General features: G+C 40.9%; 2 protein-coding genes across 10 annotated transcripts in view; one reads left to right on the forward strand and one right to left on the reverse strand.

The window, feature by feature from the left end:
• Positions 1-20,823, forward strand: part of LOC121295490 (plastin-3) — a 513,951-nt gene that overhangs the window by 286,890 nt on the left and 206,238 nt on the right. The window lies entirely within an intron of this gene.
• The window catches only part of klhl13 (kelch-like family member 13), a 172,726-nt gene that overhangs the window by 109,021 nt on the left and 42,882 nt on the right, over positions 1-20,823 (reverse strand). For 3 of the 9 annotated variants that reach the window (XM_041220169.1, XM_041220163.1, XM_041220165.1), the window contains exons 2-3: positions 15,437-15,555; positions 14,533-14,626 (exon numbers count right to left, since the gene is read on the reverse strand). The exons of 1 other annotated variant lie outside the window; for it this stretch is intronic. Coding sequence is in view for 2 of the 8 variants with exons in the window: in XM_041220160.1 (XP_041076094.1) it covers positions 15,437-15,456 (20 nt within the window). In the remaining 6 variants the exon portion in view is untranslated. Of the gene's footprint in view, positions 1-1,584; positions 1,717-14,532; positions 14,627-15,436; positions 15,556-20,823 lie in introns of all 9 variants that reach the window. 5 more of the 9 variants (XM_041220170.1, XM_041220164.1, XM_041220160.1 and 2 more) reach the window with 3 other exon arrangements.

The raw sequence follows: 20,823 nt of genomic DNA on the forward strand, positions 1-20,823 counted from the left end.
GCACCAGCTACGTCTGGCAGCAGCCCAGCGACGTCTGGGTGCTCGGGATGAGCGGAGCAGGGAACAGGCAGCTCCTCCTCTATGGGCTCTGGGAGCGGCGGCTCCTCCTCTCTGGGCTCTGGGAGCGGCGGCTCTCCTCCTCTCTTTTCATCCTTTAATCTTTTTCTTTTCTCTCCTCTTCTTTCAAGATCTGGAGACCGCAGGACTACTTCTGCCCATTTCTGGAGCCAATCAAACAAGTCTTTAAAATCCATTTTCTGGGTCTTTAGGGGCACCCACACTTTCTGCCACCATATGTGAAAGATCCTTGCCACTCTTACAGTTCGTTGTCCCTTTAAGAACAGACCCAGGACACAGAAATGGATTTTCGTAGCGCTCAAGCGCACTTTTAATGAACACAAAAAAATAAACAAAATAAACAAACACCTAGCTCCTCCTTGGAGCACTAACTATACAGTCAGGATTACCCTAACTAACACCCCGGACAGCTAAGCTGTTTATCGGTAACCCAAAACCACAAAATCACACAGTTTATCACAGTACCTCACTCTGACTGCTCGGAACCAGAGCACACTTTCTGTTCCTTCTCTCAGCAGCCCCGAACTGACTGACTTCATTCTTTAAATACCCTGCATCTGGCTCTAATTTACAAATAACTAAACAATAAAACAAATTAGCCCATTCACCCAAATGTCCATTCTCATATGTTTTCTGCAGGGAAGGATTTTTAACCCCCTCCCTGCTATCTTACACTTGCAAGAGAGATGCCTGACCTACCTGTTTGAAGTGTGTCTCAAAGGTCCTTTACTTTAGCGCAGTACTTCCAGTATAAAAACTAAAATTGTACAAAAGAATACAGCCGTTCGGTCCAAAATCATACAGAACAGTTTCCAAAAAGCCTTCCGCTTCCCTTTGAAAGTTCTGTACTAACAGCTGCAGCACAATTTTCTTTAAGTTTTTCCAGCATCGCTGTTACTGTTTTATGGGTCGGCACAGTATTGGGGTAATCTTACATCAATTTCAAAACTGCTGCATTCACGTTTCACAAACACTGTTTTCATTGTGCAGTGCTCTTCAACGTCTGGTCAGTGGCCCGCCAACAGTCAGCAAAAATGATAAAAAAATAGCTAAAATAAAGTTATATAAACATGGTTCTCTCTACTCTAGCTAGTAAGAAGCAACAGCTTGATGGTGAAAATCCTAGATTCAAAAACGAGTGCACCAATAAATACGTATTTATTTTATCAACTGTACCTAACGTAAATCCAATGTGTTTATTGCGCAATGAATGTGTGTCAGTAGTTTAAGGAATACAATGTGAAAAGGCATTTTGAAAACAAACACTGTGCTTCTGGAAATACGTATCCAGAGGGCTCAGCAGTTAGAAGCTCAAAATTAGAGGCACTGCTCATTTCTTCCAACGTGCTTGTACAGCTCTTGAGCGACCTTGCACTCCGCATGTTTCCATGAAGAAATGCTAGCTTTACTCCCATTGAAAAGTTACATTAGTGGCGAGGTTATTTTTCAAAACATTTCTTCGTTTTTCGAAGAGCATGGACTTGACCTGCACAAAGTACGTCTTACTTATAGATGGTGTCATTCGATGACAGGAAGGAGAAAGGTCTGATAGCGAGGCTGTCTGCTTTAGCACCTCAGATGCAGTCCTTGCACTGCACTGTCCATCAAAGTGTTTCGTGTGGCAAACTTCGTAATGAGCTGAAAGATACAATGAACACAGTGATGGCAATCATAAACTTCATCCGATCTACATCAAGCCTCCAACATTGTCTGTTCCGTCAGTTGCTAGCCGACATGTCCGCAGACCATCATGATCAGCTAGTGCACAACAATGTTAACTGGCTCAGTAAAGGTAAATATTTGGGACTCAATTTGGAACTACAGGGAAGGGATGAGACCATATATTGACATGTTGAGAAACTGAATGCCTTTCAAAAAAAGTTCTCTTTTTCATCTAATTTTAATTTGCCAAAACTTCTCCACTTCCCAAAGCTACCCAATGTTATCATCTCATGGTCAGCCAAAGTCACCAATGTGATCTTTGCTAGGGATCCAATCACCATTTTCACTGCAAACCAACAGTGCAACATGCCAGCCTGGATCACTACACTGAAGAGTTTTCTGCCAGGCTTTTATTTAATAATCCATTTTGTATTATATTAAATGACGAGGCACGGCTAACTGCTAACGTGTAGCCTTAGGAACTTTCACACATAGCACTGTGCAGGTTACATTCCTGACACAAATCAATGGGTAAAATTACCGACTAAGGTACTGCCACTGGGCTGCTACAAACCAGTCACTCCAGATCTAACAGTGTTCTTCACAAGACTTACCCAGATGTGTATTCTAATTCCAAGAGAAAGTCAAAGCAGTTGGTTCATGTGGCACATAAACTGCAGGGTGACGTGTGGCTGGAAGAAGCCATCTCTGCTCATGTCTTAGTATTTCAGCTGTATCACATATCTGAATTTAGCAACAGCCCTTTCCTGGCGTCTCAAACAGCAGAACATTCTGTTTCACTTTGATCTGCTCAATTTCAGTTGTAGCAACTGGAATAAGCATGTACAGCATTTACTCTATTTAGTCTGTATTATTGTAGCATAGAAAACATTTGCTCATTCTGTATTCCAGGGTCCTAAACTAGCGTGAGTAGTTAACCACAGGATGATCACTGATCAGCATCAATTAAATTGTCACCCAGTATTAAAGCCCACTATCTGCCCAGCAGCAAGACTGCAAAGGTCATTCCAAGAGAAATCAGCAAGCAGCAGTGGAACACAGTGATGTCACTGTAATGCTATTAGAGGCACTTGTTGGGCTGAGCCAAGAAAAGCAACTGTCTCTCTGATAGCGGTAAGATATTTAACAGGATAAATCCACCACCATATCGCTTTCAGGGATGCCTAATCCCTATTTATAGGAGTAGGAGAATGGAAGTCAGGATAGAATTTAAACTGGAATCTGACCAAGACACCATGGGTAACTCCGACCCACTCTGCAGTGCAAGGTCTCCCACTGAAATACTGACGAGGACATACTCTGCATGTCCCTAAGCTCCGGGGATGTCAGTAAACAATTAGCTCAGGTTGTACGCAAAATGCTTTATGCAGATACTGCCGTTCATGTTACAAACAGATTACAGGAAGCTTTGTTTATTTTAATGTTTCTATTTGACATTATCTAACACTGAATGAGAATCATCTCAGAGAATGCCACAGAGAGGAAAAAGCAGAACAGATTTTAGAGACCTAGCCCATTTCCTGCCTGCAGATGGGATTAGTGCAGTATAGAGTGCATGTATTTTCGATTAAAGTTAATACAATTAGAACCAGGGACATAGTGTCAATTCGAGAGAACTTTCTTGTCTAAAAGTCACCATGCTTTACAAACTGGAGCTATACCAAATGTATGAGCAAGTGAAAGTTGTTGACCTTTATCTAGCATCTTCCTTTTGAAATGTGTCAAGTTCCAAGTATCCTGGCCATAACATTACTATTCATATTGTTACTCTTAAACTGTTTATGATCCAGTGCCATCTGCGCATTCATGTTAGAGCCCTTCCCAGCCCCAGTAATTAGACTTGTGACAATCTCCAGTATTTGGAGTAGGTTCCCAGTCCCTTGCAGCAGACTGCAGTCCTCATTGCTTTGATACGCTAACAAACAGTACACAGCATAGGTGTGACAGGTCAACTATGTACATTCCCGGAATATAAAATGAGGCAAATAAAAGGACATCTCTAGTTAGGCAAATGTTTCCATTGTGTAGTATAAAGATACATACTGTAGATATTATTCCTCAGCTGTGTGGAAGTTATACATTCCATATCTCTTTTGATATTCTGTTTTGCAGTGCTGTAAAATGCAGCACTAGCCAAAACATTTATTTATTTGACTTTGCAAACGCATCCAGAAATCACAGAGCCGCATTGGACAGTTTCAGAAGGACAGCTGACATCATACTACTTTTACATGAAAAGTGTAGTAGTTTTTTTAGTTCAGTTTTTACTGCATTGGAATAGTGGAACATGTGGCGTGCATGTGTTTGTTTGGTTGAAACAATAACAGTTCCTCTTTTCTTTTGCACACCACAGCCTTTCCTGTTGTAGTTTTCTCTTTTTAATTTCAGTCCACATGAAGCTGCTGTCAACAGCACTTTCCACAAGATAAATCAGCTAGTCTACTGTGGACAGCAATACTGTTGCATTACTGTGGTCACAGTGAGTGGCAATACTCACATAAAACAGCCAAACCAACTACTTTGAGAGATATACTACACACACAGACAGACATTTGAACTAAAGAAGAATGACTGAATAAAAGCTACATGAAAATAAAATGCTGCTTCCAAAAGCTTGCCAGTAAACAGGTGGCAAATGTCCCAATTTTTATGGATTTTACATTAATATAGTAAAAACTGACACGACTCACTATGTGCACTATGTAACTTCAATCACTGAAATGAACAAGATCCTCCCTAATTATTGTATTGTAGAGCTGCTTGAACAGATGTCATGTTTTCATCTGCCACTGGCTGAAAGCAATCTGAAAATCATTACAGCATAGATAGCAGCGCTTTACTGGGCAAACAAACTTTGGTGCTTTCAGTTTGGTCTACTGCCAAGACTGCTGTGGTTACTGACTGGGGTACGAGGTTTCCTTGACAACAGTTGAGAAGCTGGAAGCTTTAATTAGTTTATACGTCAGGAAATGCAGCAGAGTGGGACTTTATAGTAAAGGAACACTGCAGCTACCAAACTCTGCTCTAACCCAGGAATTGAGGGGCGCCAAAGTCAGACTTGAAATGACATTAGTAGATTCACGCAACAAATGCGTAAGGGAGCAGCACCTGTGTTGAAAACTAGAAGAAATTTGGCAGCAAAGAAAGCTGTGGAAGACGCTAACGCTTCCCTTCGAATCGGAGATATTATGGGGGACATTCAGCATGGAAAAGGTGGTCTTGGTCTCAGTTCAGCTCCTCCTACATGGCACAAGGCAACTCCGGCTCAACGGAGGAAGCTGGTAGTCAATAAGGTGCAAAAGGAGGAGGAAAGGATCAGGTGTGTAAAGGCCGTTTCCCAGGCTAAGCAGGAAGAATGGATGAGATAGAAGAGTGGAAGTGTGGAATGGCGCAAGATCGGCTGGCAAGACCTATGAACAATGGAAAAGAGCTGGATCAGTTTCCAGAGCAACATATGATGCTCTCCCATCACACATAACTTAAACCTCTGGGTGGGTGAGGATCCCTCATGTCCTTTGTGCTCATCACCTGCACATTAAGGCACATTCTGACAGGATGTAAGGTGTGTCTTAGCCAAGGATGGTTTACGTGGCGCCATGACCAGGTGATGCCTTTGGCCTTAGCACTAGAAGACAAGCGTAACCTGACCAATAAGTTGCCACCAGTTACATCAAAGCATTACACACAAAAGATAATATTCCTCCGTCCAGGAGAGCAACCACCAAGAAAAGGTATTAAAACCAAGCCTCGCCCAGGACAAGTGGAAGCTGCTGGCAGATGTTAGTCAACGGCTTATTTTTCCACCTCAGACCAAACATTGTCTTGTGGTCTGGATCAGCATGCCTTGTTCATCTGGTAGAGTTATCAGTGCCATGGGAGGATGCTGTGGATGAGGAGTATGAGAGGAAGAAACTTCGGTATGCTCAACTAGCTGCTGAAGCGGAAGAGCAAGGATGGAGAGTCCGAGTTTACCCAGTGGAGGTAGTGTTGTTGAGGATCTGTGGCACACTCTACAACCCGGTTTCTCAGAGATGTCGGGTTCAGTGGCCAAGAGTTGTGTTGCACAGTGAATAACTTATCTGAAGCAGCAGAAAGGTGCAGCAACTGGCTGTGGTTGAGACGGAAAGATTCTGAATGGGGATCTCAGGCACTACAGAAAGAAAACAACGCTGATGTACAGGTAAGTAAGCTGGGCTGAGCTGAGTGGGGGATGGAGGGGGGTGATGCTGGGACAGTATCTTAAAACAAACCCTGCATTACTTATTTATTGGAAACATGTAAAATATGCCTCTCCTTTTCAGTCATGTTTTGTTTCATTAAATATTTTTACTAATTTAGGGAAACGTGCATTATTTTTTATGTTTTTAAATCTTAGTTTGCATTAGTGCTGTCATTCACCAAAGAATACACACACATGGTCGAACTGGGTATGGTAGCACACGCAAGTGTGTGCTGGGAGGGAGTTAAGTTAAATGCGATATATAAATGACACCTTACCTGGTAGTAATGTTGGCTTTACCTTTATTATTCTAGTAAATCTCTAAGGCGCCGAACCGCAGGAGCTGAGAATAGCTTTCGAGAACAGAATTCTACATGAATTAATCATAGTCCTCAGCGATATAGAATGAAGACAGTCTAACCTATTTTATTAGACGCACACAATCTGCAGCTATTAACCCTTAGTGGTCCATTTATTCAGCGCCTGTCAGGTCCAATTTATTTTCACACAAGCTGTTTATTTTAGACACACTGTTTTAAAAGTATTTTTTTCACAGTAAAATAGGTTTAAAATGCACTGCCTATTAAAAGGACACTCAGTACTGCATTTCCAGCAAAGCTCCACCCCTTGTTCACTGTATTTTTCACATGCCTCTTCCTATTAGTCATGCATACAGATAAATCCTTTAAAGATCACTTGTTTTATCACCAAACTCCTCAAAAGTGCGATCCCAGTCATTATTTAATTAATATAACATCTCAAAAAGCTCTGCAATTGTCTGTGATATTCTTTGAGCACTGATATTCTTTGTTTATGTCTATGTTATCTCTGGTGCAGGGGCTATGTGTATTGCTCAGATCTACCCCTTTTTTTCGGTTTCTCTATCCTTATTGGTCTCACTCAGCCATTAAAGGTTTTCTTGGCTTTTTCCAGAGAAAAAACAACTATTATATGCAAACTTATGGAAACTATAATAACATCCAAAATGGAAAATTACCTATATGGTAACAGTATCCTGGGAGACAGTCAACATGGTTTTAGGAAAGGGAGATCGTGTCTAACTAACCTGCTTGATTTTCTTGAGGATGCAACATTGATAATGGATAATTGCAAAGCATATGACATGGTTTATTTAGATTTCCAGAAAGCTTTTGACAAAGTCCCGCACAAAAGATTAATTCTCAAACTGAATGCAGTAGGAATTCAAGGAAACACATGTACATGGATTAGGGAGTGGTTAATATGTAGAAAACAGAAAGTATTAATTAGAATAGAAATCTCAGAATGGAGTGTGGTAACCAGTAAAGTACCACAAGGATCAGCATTAGGTCCTCTGCTATTCTTAATCTACATTAATGACTTAGATTATGGTATAGTAAGCAAACTAAAGCAAACAACTACAGTAAGCAAACAAAAATTCACAGACGACACAAAAATAGGAAGAGTGGCAAACACTGTTGCAGCAGTAAAGGTCATTCAAAATGATCTAGACAACATTCAGAACTGGGCAGACACATGGCAAATGGCATTTAATATAGAAAAGTTTAAGGTACTGCACGCAGGAAATAAAAATGTGCATTATAAATATCATATGGGAGATACTGAAATTAAAGAAGGAATCTATGAAAAAGACCTAGGAATTTTTGATGTCTTCATCTAGAGTGTTGAATTTAAATCAAGGGAAGTAATGTTAAAACTGTATAATGCACTAGTAAGATCTCATCTTGAATATTGTGTTCAGTTCTGGTCACCTTGCTACAAAAACGATATTGCTGCTCTAGAAAGAGTGCAAAGAGCAACCAGAATTATGCCAGGTTTAAAAGGCATGTATATGCAGACAGGCTAAAAGAATTTAATCTGTTCAGTCTTGAAAAAAGAAGACTATGCGGCGACCTGATTCACGCATTCAAAATTCTAAAAGGAACTGACAATGTCGACCCAAGGGACTTTTTCAACATGAAAAAAGAAACAAGGACCAGGGGTCACAAATGGAGTTTAGACAAAGGGGCATTCAGAACAGAAAATAGGAGGCACTTTTTTACACAGAATCATGAGGGTCTGGAATCAACTCCCCAGTAATGTTGTTGAAGCTGACAACCTGGGATCCTTCAAGAAGCTGCTCGATGAGATTCTGGGATCAACAAGCTACTAACAACCAAATGAGCAAGATGGGCCGAATGGCCTCCTCTCGTTTGTAAACTTTCTTATGTTCTTAAGTGCTTGACATCTTTCTGATGATGTCGGACAAGGTCCAACATTGGACTGGAAAGGGAAAACTAATGTCGGACCTGGTCCAACATGGGACCACAAAGGGTTAATGCACATCTTTCTTAGAAAGTGCATGATCAGCCTCATAAACTAAGCCAAAGCACAATTTTTTCAAGCACTGTCCTTGCAAAAGCACGAAACAACAAATTGGTTAGAATAATCTTGCACAGGTTTACTGGTTAGCAATCCTTCAGATCTCTATCGACTGCCAGCAAAAGACGAAAACTTTGTGCTCCTAACTAAATCCTTTGGCACACACTGTGCGCAAACACTCTGCTGAACATATTAGAAGTACAATATATGCCTGTATAACATCCTTAAAATAAGTATTAAATGATTCTGTGCAGCACTGCTCTACAAAAAACCCTTTCAGACAAAACCTTGCTTAGACCGTTTTGTTTTTACAGAAGCCTTGACTCACAAATGTCTTCATCTAGGCAATGTGGGGAAGCTATAAAAAAGGCTAACAAGATGCTTGGATACATTGTGAAAAGTGTTGAATTTAAATCAAGGGAAGTAATGTTAAAACTGTACAATGCACTAGTAAGACCTCATCTTGAATATTGTGTTCAGTTCTGGTCACCTCGCTATAAAAAAGATATTGCTGCTCTAGAAAGAGTGCAAAGAAGAGCGACCAGAATTATTCCGGGCTTAAAAGGCATGTCATATGCAGACAGGCTAAAAGAATTGAATCTGTTCAGTCTTGAACAAAGAAGACTACGTGGCGACCTAATTCAAGCATTCAAAATTCTAAAAGGTATTGACAGTGTCGACCCAAGGGACTTTTTCAGCCTGAAAAAAGAAACAAGGACCAGGGGTCACAAATGGAGTTTAGACAAAGGGGCATTCAGAACAGAAAATAGGAGACACTTTTTTACACAGAGAATTGTGAGGGTCTGGAATCAACTCCCCAGTAATGTTGTTGAAGCTGACACCCTGGGATCCTTCAAGAAGCTGCTTGATGAGATTTTGGGATCAATAAGCTACTAACAACCAAACGAGCAAGATGGGCCGAATGGCCTCCTCTCGTTTGTAAACTTTCTTATGTTCTTATGTACTGCTTTAAACAAATCAGTGAGACAAATAACTCAAATTAAGCTATGATATGCCTTCACAGGATCCTGGAGACTTCTCTTTATGGTTCCTAACTTTATCAGAAACTGATATCAGTCAGTGAAAAATATGCTATTCACAAACACTTGCATTATACAGCATATCAGGTAGACTAAACAGAGCATTCAGGGCAGTGTTATTTTGAACTCTGACTATTAACTAAATTATGCATTATAATAAAGAGTGACAAAACTGCCACCAGGCACTGCAGCGCTACAGATCCACGACAGCACACCTGCATTCCCTTAGCCTGAGTGTGCTGTACGTTGTATTTAACACATCTCTCAGAGCACACCTGCATTTCCTTAGCCTGAGTGTGCTGTACAGTGTATTATTATTATTATTTCTCTCTTATCAGAGCTAGTGCAGAGAATGGAGCAGCAGTGTAGAATGGGGGAAACAAGGAAAGGAAAAGACAAGGCCTGCAGCAGAGTTTTGGATGCGCTGGAGAGGAACGATGGCAGAGGCAGGGAGGCCAGCCAGGAGGGAGTTGCAGTAGTCAAAGCGGAACAGTACCAGGGCCTAAACTAGGAGCAGCATCGAGTAGGCAGCGAGTATCTGCATATGTTGCTGAGGAAGAAGCGACAGGAGTGTGCCACAGTAGAGTAGTGTGCCAGGAGTGTGCTGAGAGTAGGGTAGTGTGCCAGGAGTGTGCTGAGAGTAGGACAGGGAAGGGTCGAAGGTGACACCGAGGTTCTTGGTGGATGAGCAAGGAGAGAGCATCGTGGATTCAAGAAGAATTGAGACAGAGAGATCAGCGGTGCGGGAGGAAGATGGGGGGAGAAAAGGAGGTCTGGAAAGGTTGATTTTGAGATGATGCGAGTGTATCAAGGAGGAGATGGCTGAGAGGCAGGTCAAGATGTGGGAGGAAACTGTCGGGATCAGAGGTAGGAGAGGAGAGGAAAATCTGGGCATCTTCAGCATAGAAACAATACAAGAAGCCATGGCAAGAGATGAGGGGACCCAGGGAGCAGGTGTAGAGAGAAAACTGAAGGGGTCACAGGTCTGAGCCTTGGGGGACACCGATCAACAGAGAGAAAGAGGCAGAGAGTGAGCTATGCCGGGACACCCGGTACGTGCGATCAGCGAGGTAGGTGAACCGGGCAAGAGTAGTACCGGAGAGTCACAGGTCAGTGAGGGAGAACAGAATAGAGGAGAATTTGGACAGAGTTAGTGTGACAGAAAGAAGAGCAGTTTCATTGGAGTGTACCAGGTGAAAACCAGATTTTTCTTGGGGGGAGGGGGGGGGGGGGGGGGAGCAGAGAATGTGTTGACAGGAAAGCAGAGAGCTGACGATGTACCACTCGCTCAAGGAATGGAGACAGGATGGTAGATCTGGAGAGAGAAGGAATCCAGGGAGGGTTTTGTTGTTGTTTTTTTGTTTTGTTTTGTTTTTTTGTTTTTTTTAAGATGTGGGTGATGCAGGCCTGTTTGAAGGCAGGTGGGAAACAGCTAAAGAGCACATGTGGTGGGTTTATGGCTCTGTAGCCGGGAACAGAGATCAGGGTCTGAGAGGGGAAGGAGGGTAGAATAGTAGGGGTTGCAGAGAGTGATGGGGAGTGAGTGAGGATGGGTGGAGAAGGAGGGGAGGTAGTGAAGAGTTTGTGTCTGTAAGATGACAGAGGGGGTTGGCAGAGCAGGAAGGGATGGGAGCAACAGATGGAAGGATATACAGTAGTAGCAGGGCTTGAATTTCCCCCCTATTCTGCTGCCAATGGGGCGATTCCAAAATTTTAGGGGGGGGGGGGCAAAAAAAAAATTTAAAAAAGCACCTTTGCATATACAAAAACTATATAGATTTTACTGCATGATCATTCATACTGGTGTTGCTTTAAAATAAGCTGCTTACAGAAGACCTAACAGCTGTTCATCAGTGTGAGACAGAGCACTCTCCATTGCTCTTGCCACTGCCTTATGTGAAGTTTTAGCATGCAGCAGAAGAAAAAGGTGCTTTTCTTTTTAACCAGTGCTCCATTTCTTTGTTTTAACTCTTTATACTCAGCCCTATTTCCGCCTGTTTTTCACTGTTTTCATTTAAGTATGCTTAACTACTGGACAGTTTGTACTGCACGCATGTAACATATCAAATGAAAGACCACAATTTCCTATCATATTATGCAAGTTGCAACAGGATCAGGCATACTATGTGGTAGACATGATAATATATGCAAAAAAAATAAATAAATAAACAGCACCCCTTCAGTCTAGCTGCTTCAATGACAGAGCAATAGACTCAAAACGAAACCTAAGCTGTGAACTCCTCTGTCACATGATGAGAGGCTTAAATTCAGACAACAGTAGTTCTGGCAGGAGTACCACATACACACACAGAATACATCTCTGGAAAACCCTGTACTGGTAAAAAAGTCTGTACTTGTAAACAAGCCATTAACCAGGTAAGTGTTTTTTTCAGTGCCTGAGTAATACAGTGACTATAGAAAGTCTACACTTTTTTCACATTTTGTTGTCAGTGCCTCAGAGTTTCATGCATTTAAATGAGCATTTTTTCCCCACTTATCTACACACCATACTCCACACTGTTAAAGGGAAAAAGTTTTAAAAGCCACTCCAGTGTAGCGTTGGCTGTGTGCTTTGGGTCGTTGTCATGCTGAAAGGTGAACTTCCGTCCCAGTTTCAGCTTTCTTGCAGAGGGCAGCGGTTTTTCTCAAGGACTTCTCTGTATTTTGCTCCATTCATTTTCCCTTCTATGCTGACAAGAGCTCCAGTCCTTGCCGATGAGAAACACGATGCTGCCACCACTATGCTTCACAGTATGGATGATGTTCTTTGGGTGATGTGCTGTGTTGGGTTTGCGCCAAACATAACGATTTGCATTTAGGCCAAAAAGCTCCATTTTAGTTTCGTCAGACCACAAAACTTTTTGCCATACGGCTACAGAATCTCCCGAGTGTTTGTTTGCATACATCAAACAGGATTCAAGGTGGGCTTTCTTGAGTAATGGCCTCCTTCTTGCCACCCTACCATACAGGCCAGATTTGTGGTGTACTTGGGATATTGTCACATGCACACTTTGACAGTCTTGGCCATAAAAGCCTGTAGCTCTTGCAAAATTGCCATCAGCCTCTTGGTAGCCTCTCTGATCAGTCTCCTTCTTGCTCAGTCATCCAGTTTGGAGGGACGGCCTGATCTAGGCAGGGTCTTGGTGGTGCCATACACCTTCCACTTCTTAATAATCGTCTTGACCACGCTCCAAGGGATATTCAAGGCCTTTGATATTTTTGTATACCCATCCCCTGATCTGTGTCTTTCAACAACTTTGTACCAGAATTCTTTTGAAAACACCTTGGTGCTCATGGTTGAGACTTTGCTTTGAAATGCACTACCCAGCAGAGGGAACCTACAGGAACTGCTGCATTTATCCTGAAATCATTTGAATCACTACAATTTAACACTGGTGGAGGCCACTTAACTTGGTAGTTGATTTTGAAGGTGATTGGTTACACCTGAGCTAACTTAGGATTGCTATTACAAGGGGGTAGGACACTTATCCAACCACGGCTATTTCAGCTTTTATTTTTAATTAATTTTCTACAAATTTCTAGAATATTTTTTTCACTTGGAAGTTGTGGGGTAGGGTGTGTAAATAAATGAAAAAAATGTTAAAACTTTACAATGCATTATTAGTAAGACCTCATTTTGTGAACATTTTTAAAGGGGGTATAGACTTTCAATAGGCACTGTGTGTGTGAAACCTTAGGTGCTCTGGCACCCAAAAATGCATGGGGCTGAGTTTTAACAGTTAAAGTGAAAGTCACCATTTGCAAAACAAGTTTTTCTTCCAAACTGTTTATTTACTGCAGTTTCTATAATGCTTAAAGATAGCAGCCGAGAATCACGTACGAGAGAACAAAGTCTTAAAATATCCAGCACTACTTTTACTTATTTTAACCAGAACTACTCAGAATGCGGCTCATAGTGCTTTTGTCACTGACACCCACTTCCATAAAGATTGTTGTAATGTTTCAGGTATTCTAAATTGGATGGTAGCTTGGTGTCTTAAAATATACCTGCTGGACTTTCCTTCATTGAAATTTGCAGATATGCAGGAGCAACCTGGAAAATGCACAATTCCCATGGTCCTGTGCTGAAATTCAAGCCCTGAGTAGTCAAAAATGTCAAGAGGAGCGACCGAGAGGGCAGGGGGCAAGCAGTCTCTGGTGAAGACAAGGTCCAGTTAATGGCCTGCTGTGTGTGTGGGGGGGGGGGGGGGGCCCACGGGCTTGAGAAAAACAAGGCAAAGGAGTGAAGGGGAAGAAATCCAGCAGAAAGGTTAGGGTTAGGAGGGTGGTAAAGAACAATGAGGCAGAAGCGTCAAGGGGAGGTGATTTCAACAGCGTGAAACTCAAATGTGCTAACAGAGAGACGAGAGCAGGGGGGACAGAAAAGTGCAGTGAGGGAGAGAACATAAGTCTTGTTCCCCCACCCCACCCAGAGGGCCAAGAAGAGTGAGACAGGACAGAGAGAGGAAAGGGCAGCCGGAGTGGTAGTGTTATCAGGGGAGATCCAGGTTTCAGTGCGAGCTACATTCTACACATCTCTCAGAGCACACCTGCATTCCCTTAGCCTGAGTGTGCTGTACAGTGTATTCTACACATCTCTCAGAGCACACCTGCATTTCCTTAGCCTGAGTGCCGGCTGCACAGTATACTCTACACATCTCCAATTATTCAAATAAGAACATAAGAACATAAGAAAGTTTACAAACGAGAGGAGGCCATTCGGCCCATCTTGCTCGTTTGGTTGTTAGTAGCTTATTGATCCCAAAATCTCATCAAGCAGCTTCTTGAAGGATCCCAGGGTGTCAGCTTCAACAACATTACTGGGGAGTTGATTCCAGACCCTCACAATTCTCTGTGTAAAAAAGTGCCTCCTATTTTCTGTTCTGAATGCCCCTTTTTCTAAACTCCATTTGTGACCCCTGGTCCTTGTTTCTTTTTTCAGGCTGAAAAAGTCCCTTGGGTCGACACTGTCAATACCTTTTAGAATTTTGAATGCTTGAATTAGGTCGCCACGTAGTCTTCTTTGTTCAAGACTGAACAGATTCAATTCTTTTAGCCTGTCTGCATATGACATGCCTTTTAAGCCCGGAATAATTCACATCTCCAATTATTCCTGTCAATTCATTTGCGATACCCCCTCTGGCACCCTACCTTTTGCTTTCTTCTATTCTCTCTTGCTCAGGTACCCTGAGATTATACAGTACACACGTTGAAATGCTACTCAGTTCCAACAACTTCTGCAGTCCTAGATAAAAAAGAACAAATGATAATAAGCAAGCCATTTTGTATTGATTTTAGAGTTTAATTCTGTGCAATACAATGGTTTATACTTTAGCTATGGAAATTATACATTTATTTGTGAATTTTGTGTTAAGTTTATGATAAGCAACAGCACATAACCTGGAGGAGACAGAAGTTTTTTTTTGCTGTACAGATAGGAGTGCACACTTAACTTCAAAAATGCTGAAGAGTTTGACTAGCAACCTGACAGAAATTGTAAGGTTAGGATTCTTTCTAGGAGTTATATGAAAAGACATAATGTCAGTTTGTGTTTTACTGTGGCATAGAATGACCCAGATCTACTTGTAGATGCAAAAGTTTCAAACCAAGTTTCACAATCTGCAAAGTAATTGAGTTGTGTCTGGGATGCAGACAGTGTTTGAAAGCAGAAACAGCAGCAAAGGTAAACAGAAACCTGGCATGCTATCTTGCACTGTGGTTTGTGAGAGGTGGTCTGGGTACTGCAAGGTCTAAGCATATATATTAAGACCTTCTAGATGCATTAGCTCAGTATGCAATAAAAGTTACAGTACCATGACGGGTGAATTTGTTAAACAAACCCACTTTACTGGACTGAGTGTGACTGATCAGCCTTACTGTACGCTGAGTAGACAACAAGCTGTAGCAACTTGACACCAACATTACAGGTATTGTCACACTGCATGCCGTACAGATCACAGGTAGGCAGGAAGTGTAGATGTAGGCTATATTAAAGACATTTTCTGTAACTACTGAATGTTTACATGAACTTAGAGCTTTGTAAACACAAACTTACTGTAAATAAAAAGAGTACATTATAAACCTCACGGATCGCCTCAGCCACTCAGATTCTGTGTTCTGCAATCACTATCCCATCGGCAGATGCCCGATAGCCTTAGAATCTTGGAACAATCACTGTAACAGAGGCATAGACAAACAAGTTCAGTTCCAGCAATTTTTAGCCCAGTAAAAATCACCACTGTCAATTACTACAAAAGAGCCTGGCACTCCCAGCACCTGGAGTTCAATAGTCACAGATAAATCAGGCTATGCTCTTACTGACTGGATGCACACCACCCCCTCAAACAGTGACTAAAATGAAATGTTTTTTTTTTTTTTTTTTTTTTTTTTTTTTAAATAAATCCACTGTGTGCTTGGAATGTCCCTTGTACAGTATTTATGCTACCAGAGCTGAGAGATGTGATTCATTGTATAAGTGTAAGCTATAGCAGAGAAATTGCATGCTTACAGTATTTGGGTGGGGTTGTGTACAATACCTTCATGGTCACAACAATAACAGTATTAACCTCAGTACATGGGTCAGTCACCCAAATTGCCATCTGTATATTTCAGTTATTAAATGCAGTGGGAGCCTTAATCTTTAACACAGTGTCTAGTTATCTAATGGGAACAAGCTGAAGTATTTCCTTACAAAATGTCACTGTGGAAGCTTCATTTCAACACAACCGAAACTCTAACTGTGGAAAAATAAGCTTCCTCCAGCTTAGTAGTAAACCTCTCACTGTCTAGAAATGCACCCATACAACAATATACTGCTTTAAATGAAGGGGGGGGGGGGGGGGGGGGGGGCACAGCTGTAAGATATAGAAGTGCACCCATACAACAATACTGCTTTAAATGAGGCTGGGGTGGGGGGCACAGCTGTAAGATATTACACCTCTTAAGATCTGACAACAAAAAAAAGGAATACTGAATCTGTGCTGAAATAACGGAAAATTAGCATTTTGTTAAATGTGTGCTTTACATTATTGCTGATTATTTCAGGTGAGCAATGTTATTTCAGTGGTGTTTTCCTCTGCAATTGAACTCCCTTGTTCAAACAATACCTTTGTTGACTCTAGCATTCCATTGTCATCACATATACTCCACAGTAATGTCATTATCATTCATAGAAACAAGGACCCCCCTGTTAAAGTAGGTTGTTGTTATTATTATTAATACTATTATTATTATTAATTTAACAGGCGCCTTTATCCAAGGCAACTTACAGAGACGAGGGTGTGTGAACTATGCATCGTCTCACCCGAAAGACGGAGAACAAGGTTAAACTGTTATTAGCTGTTGTCTAAATTGCTATTTCAGATTTTTCACTCCATCTTATTTCTATGATTCTGTGACACACACATCCACAATGTTTAGAATTCACATCCTACCCTTTTATTTAATGTATTTGCATTGTTGTAAAGTGCTTTGTGATGGTAGTCCACTATAAAGGCACTACATAAAATAAATATTGACTGATTGATTGACTGACTGACTGATAAGTGAATTGCTCAGGGTCATAGTATCAATCAGTGAGTGCGCCGGGATTTGAACTGGAGACCTCCTGGTTACAAACCCTTTTCTTTAACCACTAGACCACAAAGCCTCCTGTGTCTTAGACTTTGAACCAAAGTCGTAGAGGTGGGGAGAAAACAAAGTGGTGCAGTCAGGCAACACATGAATCCACTACCCTTTTAATCCCCATTTAACAGCAGGCCTTAATCAAATATAGACCTCTCGCGCATCATTGTTACAATTTATGCTGGGTTACTAAACCGTATCTGGGACAGCAATGTGCTGCCTAAACTGTTCCGTGAGTTTCAGGAGCTGAACCCTTACAGCTGAAGCAGTACAAGTTAAGACGATATAGTCTTTAAACAACGTATAAAATAAAATACATTTGGGTGCTTTAATAATCACCTTTTACTGCTTACTAAATGTTTTTATGTACAGGAGGCAATACATTTTTTAAAAAACACTCACTTGCCAACAAACTCTGCCTTCTTCACTGCAGTTAAGCTGGCTGCAACCAACCCAAAAGTGTTGTACTTTTTATCCTTAATTACAAAAAAAATTGTGTGTTGTGTATGTACTGCACTTTCCCTACTGCATTCAAGATACAAGTTTGTATGGTTAAACTGTACAAAGATAATGGGGTAAATAACTTCCTTTAATAGTGAATTATATTGTGTATTGCGTTGAGTCAGTCACCCATTTCAGCACATCAATGAAATCAACTTACAACTCCAATAGCATTACTTTACCATACGTGTGTCACTCTGTATAGCACTGAATCCAGGGTGAACTAATAAATAATAATAATAATAATGATGTTTCAAACCTGTAATTGGTATAAAATGTTAACATATTGAATAAAACACAAATAAATGCCCTACACTGTGTTTTTCATTAATTTTCATATTTGTTTGTTTGAACAATGAAAACATAAATTCTGCTAATAACAACAATAATCAGTAAACAGTAATTATCAAATAAAAATCAAACAACTCTGAAGCATGGGTCATTATCAACTTGCTCTGTATCATTTAATGAAATGTTCAATACACGCAAGTGTATTTTTTAAATACACTTGCTCTGTATCATTTAATGAAATGTTCAATACAACAGAACCCGGGGTTACCACTACACATTTTTCATGTCCTTTTTTTTTTCATTTTCGTCTCAGACCCTGCACCTTTTTTGCGATCTCTGTTTCCCTTGTGTTGGAGGGATAGTCACAAATGCGTGTACAAGGCTACTTTGTGCAGGCATTGTGATGGATCTGGCTACCGCAGATGTCTGCTTTATTGCCTTGTATCCAGTATTGTTTTTAGTACTTCATCACAGCAATGTCATTACAAACCAAACAGCTTCCTGTTTACAGCTGGCTTACTTGTAAAGTAGCTGTATGCTCTTTTGTTTGAACAGTCACAAAGGTAAGTGATTAGCTTTTCAGGAACAAAAGACAAAAAGCATTCCAATGGAGAACGCAAACTCTCAAATTCCATGGCGGAGTGCACATCTGTGTAAACAGGTGCAAAATCAAATTATGACTGACATCATCGCAGGGATCAGTAATAAACACCCTCTGCTGTTCTTGGCTCCACTTTTTCATCAACATTGCTGTGTGAAAAGTCAGCATCACTGTCGCTGGTATCAAAATCCTACGAACCAACTTCGAAATCATAACTCCCATTGTTGCTCTACATTTGTAGTTTATAGCGAAAAACTACAACTAAAAACAAATAATAAACCAAAAAATAATTAAAAACACACACACACACACACACACACACACACACACACATACATACAGTGGCTTGAAAAAGTATTCAGACACCTGACTAATTCTGTCATATTGCTGAATTACAAAAGGTACATTGAAATTCGTTCCGTTTGACATTTTATTTTTAAACACTGAAACTCAGAATCAATTATTGTAAGGTGACATTGGTTTTATGTTGGGAAATATTTTTAAGAAAAATAAAAAACTGAAATATCTTGCTTACATAAGTATTCAACCCCTGTGCTGTGGAAGCTCCCCGTTTGCACCGATGAAAGAAATTGCCCTAATGAGGACACAATTACCTTACCATTGGCCTCCACCTGTGAAACATTAAAGTTGCTGTTACATTTTCTGGATAAAAAACCCACTGTTGAAGGATCATTGGTAAGGCTGTGAATCTTAAGGAAAATGAAGACCAAAGAGCACTCTATAGAAGTTAGGAGATAAAGTAATATAAATGCATAGATTAGGGAAAGGGTACAAAATAATATCCAAGTGTTTGGATATCCCAGTGAGCACAGTTGGATCAATAATCAGGAAGTGGAAGCTGCATCACACCACCCAGGCAATGCCAAGAAAAGGTCGTCCCTCAAAACTCAGTGCTCAAACAAGAAAGAGACTTGTGAAGCCACAGAGAGGCCAACAATCACTTTGAAGGAGCTAGAGAGTTCAGTGGCTGGGAGTGAAGTAATGGTGCACCAGCCAGCCATATCAAGAGCTCTGCATAACACTGGCCTGTATGGGAGGGTGGCAAGAAAGAAGCTGTTACTCAAAAAGTACCATCTGAAAGCACGTCTGGAGTTTGCCAGAAAGCATGAGAGTGACACAGCTGCGATGTGGGAAAAGGTTTTGTGGTCAGATGAGACCAAGATAGAGCTTCTTGGCCAAAACTCAAAGCGATATGTGTGGCGCAAACCTAACACTGCCCATGCCTCAAGACACACCATCCCTACAGTGACATATGGTGGTGGCAGCATCATGCTGTGTGGATGCTTCTCATCAGCAGGGACTGGGCATCTTGTTACAATTGAAGGAAGAATGGATGGAGCAAAATACAGGAAAATACTGCAACAGAATCTGCTAAAGCTTGGGAGGAAATTCACCTTTCAGCAGGACAATGCAGTACAAGGCCAAAGCAACATTGGAGTGGCTCAAGAACAAAAAGGTGAATGTCCTACAGGCCCAGTCAAAGTCCTGATCTCAATCCCATTGAGAATCTGTGGCACTATTTGAAAACTGCGGTCCACAAGCGTCGTCCTACCAACCTGAACAACCTGGAGCAAATCTGCCAAGAAGAATGGGCCAAAATCACTCCGACACTGTGTGCAAAGCTGGTACATACTTACCCCAAAAGACTTAAAGCTGTTATTGCAGCAAAAGGTGGCTCTATCAAATATTAATGTGTGGGGATTGAATACTTATGCAAGCAAGATATTTCAGTTTTTTATTTTTTCTTAAAAATATTTCCCAACATAAAACCAATGTCACCTTACAATAATTGATTTTGAGTTTCAGTGTTTTAAAATAAAATATCGAACAGAACAAAATATATATAGACACACACACACACACACACACACAGAGCTCTGGAAAAAATTGAGACCACTGCAAAATTATCAGTTTCTCTGATTTTACTATTTATAGGTATGTGTTTGGGTAATGAACATTTTTGTTTCATTCTATAAACTACTGACAACATTTCTCCCAAATTCCAAATAAAAATACTGTCATTTAGAGCATTTATTTGCAGAAAATGACAACTGGTCAAAATAACAAAAAAGATGCAGTGTTGTCAGACCTCGAATAATGCAAAGAAAATAAGTTCATAATCATTTTTAAACAACACAATATTAATGTTTTAACTTAGGAACAGATGAGAAATCAATATTTGGTGGAATAATCCTGATTTTCAATCACAGCTTTCATGAGTCTTGGCATGCTCTCCACCAGTCTTTCACATTGATGTTGGGTGACTTTATGCCACTCCTGGCGCAAAAATTCAAGCAGCTCAGCTTTGTTTGATGGCTTGTGACCATGGCTTCCTCTTGATCACATTCCAGAGGTTTTCAATAGGGTTCAGGTCTGGAGATTGGGCTGGCAATGACAGGGTCTTG

Source organism: Polyodon spathula, chromosome 20, assembly GCF_017654505.1.
Source record: "Polyodon spathula isolate WHYD16114869_AA chromosome 20, ASM1765450v1, whole genome shotgun sequence".
Lineage (NCBI taxonomy): Eukaryota > Metazoa > Chordata > Actinopteri > Acipenseriformes > Polyodontidae > Polyodon > Polyodon spathula.